We start from the raw sequence: 9712 nt of genomic DNA, 5'->3' as shown, positions 1-9712 counted from the left end.
TTTCCATGTTGGATGCTCTATTCTGTTTATCCTTCAAGTATATATATAGTACTCTAATAGAACAACTTGTTTTGCCCTTTTTTTAATTGGTAAGACTAGCCAGCTTTTTACTATAGAGAATAGTTTATACATTTAATCAATATAATTAGTCTAATTTAAGATGCTTTCTAAAAAGTTTTTTTTAGTAGGTGTTTAGTATACTATATACAGATACTTAACCTTTAGGTTCTTATAATACCAATTAGGCCGCACTTAGGGATACAACAAATTATTTTAAATGATTTTACTATGCTTGTATATAAACCCTCTAAGCTCTAGAGCTGTATCCCTATAGTAAGAAAGATTTTAATTTCCTACTGTAATAGCATTTTTCACTATAACCCCCAAAAACCTCAATAGAACAGGAATACAAGCAGAATCAGATATATTACTAGTAGGCCAACCCTCTTTAGGATAGCTAATTAGTAAGAAAGGATTGCATATACTTATTCTATCTTTTTTTATATTTCTAATATAAGACTAGCTTATTTATCCTTTTTTTTGTGCCTATTCCTTACTATTGTCCTCTCTCCTTGAAACTAACTACACTAGGACCTTTGCTACCTCAATCCCTGAGCCTGCCCTACTAGGGTTAATAACATACTTTAGAATTAGTTATATAGTGGCTATACTTAGCATAACTATATATACTATAGGTCTTGTGATTGGCCCCCTCTTCCTTGTTCTATTATTAGAATCTTATGGTTAATGCTAGGTATATATTATGGTATCCTCAAGCCTAATTATATTTACTACTAGAGCAGGTATAGCTAGGAACTTTAAAATATATTTAATCTACTAATTTTTAAATAGCTATACTAGGTCTACTGGAATTGCACTAGGTACAGGAATAATCTCTAACCTATGGCCTCCAGGTAAGAAGCAAGCAGTTGCCTCTCTTATCTTTATTACATGCCCTTTCCTAGCTTCTAGCCTAGGTCCTCTTGTTAGTACATACATTACTAGCACTTATCAAGATAATTAGTAGTAGATATAGTGGACTCTTGTCTTTACAGGACTTCTAATATGGGCAATAATCCTTCTAATATAGGAAACTTAGCTACCCTATTACTGCTATTATAGCTCCTCTAGACTTTAATAATAATCTATATTTCTGCTTTTAAAAATACTTGTTTTAGATTGGATTATTATTTTACTATCTATGTATACATCTTTTAGATATACTATTATTTTTAGTTTTCTCTCAAGTTTCTTTTATATCTTAAAGTTTAAATATAGATTTAATAATTATAAGACAAGTCTATATTTTCTAAGTCTTATTATTAGCTACTTCTTCACAACAATAATATTTATTATGATGGAGAAAACTATTATTACTACTAGAGGTGGGACATTTACAGATCAAATAAATCTAGAAAGATAGTTATATAGCAGAATCATAGGGGTACTACTCTTGCTTATAGGAGAAATATAGTCTATAAATTAATAGAAGTTTTATTAATATATTTACTTACTTGGTGAAAACAGGTATACAATAGCCACTTGTTAGGGATCTAATTGGGAACTTCTTGTCAGCTCTAGTATTCTTGTAGGCTGGGATGTTCTCGAGCTATTTGTAGGTACAACCCTCCAGAGAACAAGAAACTAATAATCTTATAAGTTGCTATTATAGCTATCAACTATAATATATATTTCAGATATTTATCCTGCTGAGGTTGTTTCATCAGGTAGGTATCAACTCTCAACCAATACTCTTCTCTAGTATCCTAACACTAATATAACAATTGCTACTAATAGTGCTCTAAGATATATTTTGGGAGCAATATTCCTATTATTCACACTTAAAATGTATGATGCTTTAGGTCCTCCTTAGGTAAGTAGTATATTTGCCTTTCTATCACTATTTCTAATGCCTATTCCATGGCTACTCTGCAAATACAGCAAACGTCTAAGGCACACCAATTCGATACAGGTGGACACCAACAATATAGCTGACGCATGAGATTACAACCTTGCAGCTTTCGGAAATATGTTGACAGCCAGGTCACAGAAGTGCATGCAGAGTCCCACTCGAAGCCAACTGCTGGTGCGGTGCCGCGGTCCACTCTACTATTATACCCACGTCAAGCTTTGCCTAGATTAGCTAGGGCGTATGAATACTTTACTCTGCCCAAAAGTCTGGTCTTGCGGCCGTTTAGATAAGCTTACATTTACAAACGACCATAAGGCTACTGTGTCTGACAATTTATACATATTGTAGTGGTTGAGGTATATTATCTCTGATCTGTATACGTCTGGTGCTCAGATCATGCTCCAGTTCCTTCCCTGGCTTATTTTTGGCTTGTAAGGGGACTTGTTTCGTTAGATTCACGATTACATTGTAAGGGGCGGTGACAGAACATTACTAGCAATTTTCCATCACGGACACGCAAAGCCTTCTGGCTACTGTGAGTCAACTTTTAGGAGTGGCGATGACTCCCGCTATGTGGAGTGTAATATAGTGCAAGGGCTGGTTCACTCCAATACTGTAGAAGGAAAATTGGGAATGAACGTTAAACCTCTCTTTGATATAAAGTCACATTCTATGAGGAAAGGGTGATTAATTAGAGTACCTAAATATGTCGCCTGAATTAGTATCCTTTATTAGATGGTATGCCTCTTCTAGATAGTTAATTTAGATAATTGGATGTCTTAACTCTACCTAAATGATGTGCAGATACGACTCTTGCTGTGATATGGTACGATATATTAAGAGGTTGACATATACAGTTTTTGTGTGTGTGTGTGTGTTTGTGTTTGTGTTTGTGTGTGTGTGTGTGTGTGTGTGTGCTTATGTACCCCGACCCCTCCCGAGTTGGAACTCTGAACTGAGGTACAAGTGTGATGATATTCAGAACTATCAATGGGGGCAGATACAGCTATTTGTAGCTTAGAGAGCTGCCTCCTACTGCCTCACACATTTCCCTTATCAGGCTACCGCTCGTAGCTTGATAGTTCTATGCAGGACACATGTCACAATCGTATATCACATCATACTATCTGACATGGGATCCAACTTTGGCGAGGGGTTAGGGTAAATGAAACCATCATCATCATCAGCTGTATTCAAAAAAGCCGCAGAATTCAGCCTCGAATGTGAATCAGATATTTCCCTTGCCCTTCAAACGAACCTCCATATATTACAAATCGTATGCTAAGCGGAATCCGAATAAGTGTATCACGGCTGATACGCTAAGAGGGATGAAACTCGAAGACGAGCAATCTGGCGTCCCTGGCGCGAGTGCTTCAACGTTCGCATCCATCAATTGCATTCTCAAACAAACAGACTCATGGATAGTAAGACCCTGCTTCATTGAATCACGGATCGTCGGGAAACGGACGCTTTACCCCTGGATTCCGAAAGCAAAACACTCTCTATGCGTGCTTATATAAAGCATGACTCCTAAACAACCTCTTTGGGTGAAGAAGATTATGGAATAGGCGTTGGCCATTATCCCCGTACTGCGCGCTCCCGTACTGTATTCCTGAACGCCATCCTTGAAGCAGAGCCTTCCTTCTAAGTAGAGGAGATCCGCCCATAATTGCTTCTTTTCAGTTGTCGGTATGCGGTCTGTGGGAACGGGTAACTCAAACTCTCTTTCTTTCACCTTACCACTACTATCGAGCATCCCTAGCTTCTTCCTCCATTTGTTAGCAGAATACTTTCAGATCTCCTGCCGTTAAGAAGGATTGGTAAACCTTATCTGAGAAGGGATCGAATGTAACGTTTCCTGTTCTCTATCAATATTATTGAACACCACTGGAATAATATTCACAGGAAGCTCCCCCTTTGCTTACTTTGCTATTGCCTAGGAAGCCCCTACTTTTCATATACTTTCTGTTCAATGGTGAAAATAATTATCAAGCCAGATAGTATCTTGTTCAAGATGTGTCTGGTGCTTAAGCTGAGGAAGGATATATCTCACAATATTGATAGGTAGATCATCCCTTGCGGGTTCACCCTAAATTCCAGCTACGGCTACCCTGAATTTCCACTTAGGCATTACTATTACCCCAACTAAGTTAAACTACATATTTAACGCCGCCTGGAATGGAGTTTTATGCGGTACAAAGTACGTCCCTGTGAAAAACATCCAAGCAGCCATCATTCCGTCCCAAATTCCCCAGCCCCAGACGGCTGGATAGAAACATGAAGAATTAAATACCTTAACCCTTAATCCTGAGGAGGCAAAGGGTGACATTGTGTGTTAACTTTCATCCCAGGGTTTATATAATGAGGTCTTACTCTGATAGAGTCAGGGATGCTCTCCATTCTCTCAGGATCTTACTTTCTCAGTCTTTATTAACTGATTCCTAACCCTCTTCGTCAACATGAAGTTCCTAAGTGTTTTGGTACTTTTAGCCCCACTGGCCTTAGCTATTCCAGCTGTAAGTGACTTCTGTGCACCACTTTCCCAAACTAGGTCGCGTGCTAACTGTCAATAAATACACTCAGGAAAACGTGAGTTTATTATATACATCAAGGTAGTATGAGTTTAGCACATTGTTAGCTAACAAGAATCCGGCTTATTAGCGTCAACAAATCCCGACCTGCCCTGTAAGTACTTAGTGTTCCCTGAGAAGATTGAGTCCAGAACTAATGGATGCGGGAATTATAGGTAGGGGTAAGTAGCAGTGCCTTTTCTCAGCTCTCTATTAATTAAACAAAATTAAAACCAAATCATCTAGGGAGCGGTAAGGAGTCTTCGTTACTGGTTATATTAGGACAATGCTAACACGGGGCGAAGAGTGCTGGTGTTTACGGAGTAAGTAATTTACAGATATTAAGGGCTATGACTATAGTTATGTCATATGATGCTAATATAATACATTTCAAATAGCCTGGCATTGTTGTGAGCCTTTCCCAGACCTTTTGTGTTCCTTCTGTTTTTGGACACTAACTGTGACTGAATAGATGGGTTTTTGCAAACCAACCTGCGTAAGCAGCCCCATAATGTTCAACTTGTTCAATCTCCCGAGGTCCCTTCCTAAGCTTACCCTATATGATGATACAGCTTACCCATGTGAGTCCCCTCCACTTCAATGTCTACGTACGTGTGCTTCATTTAATGACGCTAATGAAACGGGCTATAGGGATACGCATCCGGCGAAGTAAGTTAAGAGGGCCTTGCAGAGCATGATATATCTAAAAAGTGTACTGATATCAGTCTAGCACTGCTTGTGGGATGGTAATCCCAGCTTCTGCGCGTGCAGTTCTCGCATATGACCATACAGGGCACAGCTGTTTACAATGCTCTGGTATCATCGTATTATCATGCCTTGATATAGGTTTTCCTGTATTGTAATGCAAATGTAAAGGCGGTTGCTTGAGTCTGGATTCTATTTAAGGCCGTAACACAACAGTATTTTCTCCTTGTTGTTCGAGCAAATCTTGGATTCATGGGGAACATATGGTTCCTGTTGTGTTCCAGAGGAAGGTTGGTTGTTGTATTCACATCTGAAAACTTGAGGGTCCATTTACAAGACGAATATCAGATTGATTTCCAATCAAAACCTAAATTTCTCTCTTTCTTTTATTCTCCTACTTCTACTAAATCTACAATCACTTGCTAAGTGATTAACAACTACTTACCAATATGGATCCTAATCTATTATTAGATATTAATATTAAAAACCCTGTTGCTACAAATCCTATTAAGGCCTCCCTGCAAACACACACATACACACACCTTTGATACAAGTCAATATGTTAGTAAGGCACTCTGACATTGACTTATCTTAACAAGTTCAGTTACATGAGTTCCTTCCAAAGGAATGTTGGAAGCCCTAGTCAAAGACTCTCGTCAATCTCCATCAATGGATATATGCACCTCTTGCCTGGTCCAGGTTGAATCTTGTGCAACCCCTTCAACTCATTCTACCACGACTACTAGTGGAATACTTATCCGCAGACTGAACCACGGCATCTCAAACCATAAAGGTATAATTCGCAGTAACCGCCTACGATATGACGCTTGGAGTGGATTTGATGTCCCGTATAAGTCGCCTCCAGGGGTGATGCGACTAGCCGAGGTCACGTGACCACACACCCTCTCAGGTCGGTCGTCAGTAGCTAGATAGAATCCAAGCGACTTTGTTCTGGCAGACACCTTCTAACTTCTATGTAACGCGGAGTTTGCTACAGTAGAAATCAGGGTGTTGGGTGAGCGTCCGGTTAGAGAATTGGGAAAACTTGAAAAACGAGTGTTTACTTCCAAAACGAGCACCAGATCACCACAGGGATACAGTCTTGAAAGAGAATTATGCCAAGGTGGCAGTACTATAATACCGTTTATTTGCTGGTAATTGTTCAGAGATCATGTTGAGCATAATGTAAAGTAGTCCAGATTGACAAACGGCAAAAAAAGTGCTGAAAGGTTGAACTTCAGCTCACAGTGGGTTGATCTTCCCTGACTTGTTTACCTTGTCGACAACAACTTGCTCGGGTCTTTTTTCTTAAGATAGGAGACCAGATCTTCAGTTGTACACACCTTAATTCCCCATCTCCTTCCAAACTGTAAACAACCATCACGTCGTAACATTCCGTTCGGGCCACTGATTTTTGGCTCTCCTTCGATCTGCAGGCCTTCTTCGATCATCTCACCAATTACACCAACTTCAGTTCTACCTGCAAGTCGACAAAGCGCCACTGTGGCTTCTGTGTGCCCGCGGCGCTCAGTGAGGCCGCCGTCTCTCTCCCGTAGTGGGGCAATATGGCCAGGCCGTCTAAAATCACCTGCACGCGCTTTTGGCGATGCTAACTGGCGACAGGTGAGGGCTCGGTCGTGGGCCGAGATGCCAGTACTCAGTGAAGGGTCAAACGAGTCAACCGTTACCGTAAAAGCGGTTCCATTTGCATCAGTATTCTTGGAGACCATCTGGCGTAGATCGAGACGGGAGGCTATATGAGGAGCCATTGGCGCACAAATCAAGCCACTATGGACAGCCATTAGCCATTTACTGGGCTACTAGTAGGGACGTGCAAGTCATACCTAGTGTAGCGAATCATGAAAGCCATCTGTTCAGTTGTAATAGACTCTGCAGCTGCCACGAGATCCCCTTCATTTTCACGTTCTTCAGAGTCCAGGACAATCACCATCTGTCCGTTTTCTAGTTATTAAGTTAGATTAACTGCATTCTTAGTTAATAGTGTCTTGAGGCGAGAACGCATACTGATATCCTCCACCACATCTTCGATTGTATCAAACGTGAAATATTCGTCCTTGGTCATGGCTAATGTATTTAGATGGTGAATTTTCCGCGGATCTGGGTTGGAGAGGAAAATAAAACAGAAGCTCACTTCCAAGTCCCTTCCAATGATATATCATCCACATTCTCCTATACAAGGACAGAGTCATCCTTTGATAATGTAGAAGAGGGTCAAAGACCATTCATTTTGATCTGCGCACCCTCCGGCTCACCTCCTCCTTACTGATTGCCCATCGAATTCGTAACACAGTAAATAAATACCAATATAATCAAAAAAATTCCTACACCGCAAAGATTATTTATGGATAAAGGAAGGGATACTTAGAGTGCCCCCACTTTAACACCCCAACGGTCCTATTATCGGGGCCGGGAGACATCAACGCAAGGAGGAAGGATGATGGAATTCGAACTCCATATACTGTACACCGGCATGGCAGAAGGCTGGACCGGCCCAGAAATTTAGCATGTACCAGGTGTTTACCCTCTCTCAGCAAGTCGCCCTATCATGAATGTTAGGATCAGCCCCACAGTAGGCAACAACAGCAGTTGCTTTCATTTCTACTTTTTTTTCTCCACCAGTAAGTCGGCATCTGGTGGAATAGTCGAATTCCCCTCGTCTTGCCCTCATTGTACAAACATTCCGAGCAGCTGTACCCATGACCAGTATAACAATATCAAATATGCGCGGACAAAAGCAATCTTGTTTATACGTCGGACAAGATATCAATGCAATATTTGCCTACATAGAGCATTCCTTACATTACCTTTCCAGTAAGGGGATTCAGTCTCCCAGGAAACATTCTGCTGCCGTTGTTACCCAGCTATACACGTGAATCTCTCTTATGAAGCTTATAAGCCCTCCTGGGATTGAGAAATTGAGAATTCACTATCCTCTGCAGTCATTTCAAGATGCGTGCTTTGGTCTATTTGGGATCGGGTGCTATAACCGTCGAAGACCGACCCAAGCCAACTATCCAGAGTCCTACTGATGCCATTGTACGGGTTACGCATACCGGAGTATGCGGGACAGACCTACATATTATCCAGGGACGCGTACCATCCTGTTCAGCTGGTCGTATCCTTGGCCATGAAGGGGTTGGCATCATAGACGCACTTGGACCTGGGGTAGCAAACCTTCGGATAGGGGATCGGGTGCTCATTGGCAGCATCTCTGCATGCGGTAAATGCCCTGCATGCCGTCAAGGGATGAACTCGCACTGTGCATCTGGAGGTTGGTTACTGGGAAACACAATTGACGGTGTGCAAGCAGACTTTGTTCGAATCCCTCACGCGGATTTCTCTCTTCATTTGCTTCACTCAGAGATTCCTTCCCCCGCGGCAGTTGCTTTGTCTGACGCATTCCCCACTGCATACGAGGGAGGGATCCAGAATGGGCAGGTTCACCCGGGAGCAGCCGTCGCCATAGTCGGAACTGGGCCTGTTGGATTGTCAGCTTTAATGCTGACACGAGCATTATATCCGTCCGCATTCGTTGTGGTAATAGGTCGAGGGGAATCAAGGCTAAGAATCGCGAAGTCATTTGGAGCGCAACATATTTTCAGCACACTCAATGGTATATCTTCAACTATTGAGGCAGCGAAAGCTATTAACAAGGGTCGTGGATTCGATGTGGTCGTCGAAGCGGTTGGAACGCGCCAGAGCTTCGACCTGGCCCAACAGTTAACGGGGGTGGGCGGCACTATTGCCACCCTAAGTTACTTCAACTCGAAATGTGATCTGCATCTAGACACACTTTGGAACAAGAACATCTGTGAGCCATTGGTGAACCAAGTTGAGAAGTTGTCTTGTCTCATAATCTCAACAGGCCTGAGGACTCGACTCACTGACGGCGGGTCGATCCCAGAACTCCTGCGGTTGACTGAGTCGTCAACCATTGATCCTGGTGCTTTAGTATCGCATGGTTAGCATTGATTCTGGTATACACAAAATTGGCAAGGAAACTGACTGTTTTGCGCAGTTTTCTCGTTTTCAGACATCATGAAAGGATACGAAACGTTCCAGGCAGCGTCGGCCCAAGATGCACTTAAAGTGGTAATATACCTCTAGAGAAGCTGAATTTGTCTTTGAACTTTATTCCTTACACTGGCTACTACCTTTGACATTTCTTTTCTCGAATTATTTCTTCACCAGACTATCCCACATTTCGCGAAAACAGGATTGTCCAAAGTGTTTAAACCATGGGAACTGTTGAATGCCCAAGACAAGGGGTCGCAATTTAACTAGTTTAAATATGTTGGCTTTTATTCTACTATACACGCTGTATTAAGTTACTTTTCCGACAATCAATGATTGACCCCGCCTCACAATTGACCTGGATGAATTATCCGTGGGACATCATTGGCCCGAGGCTGGGAGCGCGAAAGTATCTGCGCCTACAGTGTGACTCTGGCTGTGTAGCTCTGATTTGTTTATAACCATTCCTCTGCGTCAGTCATCCAGGCTT

The 9712-nt window shown here is 41.8% G+C and overlaps 2 protein-coding genes across 2 annotated transcripts; one reads left to right on the top strand and one right to left on the bottom strand.

Annotated features, from left to right (window-relative positions):
* Positions 1 to 6458: 6458 nt before the first annotated feature.
* BJX67DRAFT_388226 (3,4-dihydroxy-2-butanone-4-phosphate synthase) lies at positions 6459 to 7270 on the bottom strand (the record flags this gene model as incomplete). The annotated part of the gene is made up of 3 exons (XM_071034341.1): positions 6459 to 6975; positions 7032 to 7149; positions 7213 to 7270. 3 exons carry the CDS (start codon positions 7268 to 7270, stop codon positions 6459 to 6461), a joined length of 693 nt encoding a protein of 230 aa, XP_070886243.1.
* Positions 7271 to 8080: 810 nt separating this feature from the next.
* Positions 8081 to 9508, top strand: BJX67DRAFT_388224 (alcohol dehydrogenase). The gene is made up of 3 exons (XM_071034340.1): positions 8081 to 9019; positions 9074 to 9169; positions 9227 to 9508. The coding sequence occupies exons 1-3, from the start codon at positions 8158 to 8160 to the stop codon at positions 9313 to 9315; spliced, it is 1047 nt and encodes a 348-aa protein (XP_070886242.1). The 5' UTR covers positions 8081 to 8157; the 3' UTR covers positions 9316 to 9508.
* The last annotated feature ends 204 nt before the right edge of the window (positions 9509 to 9712 follow it).

The sequence above is a fragment of the Aspergillus lucknowensis genome (assembly GCF_044049455.1).
Source record: "Aspergillus lucknowensis strain CBS 449.75 chromosome Unknown BJX67scaffold_20, whole genome shotgun sequence".
Taxonomy (NCBI): domain Eukaryota; kingdom Fungi; phylum Ascomycota; class Eurotiomycetes; order Eurotiales; family Aspergillaceae; genus Aspergillus; species Aspergillus lucknowensis.
Note: the sequence above shows the minus strand (reverse complement) of the source record. Positions and strands in the feature narration are given on the sequence as shown.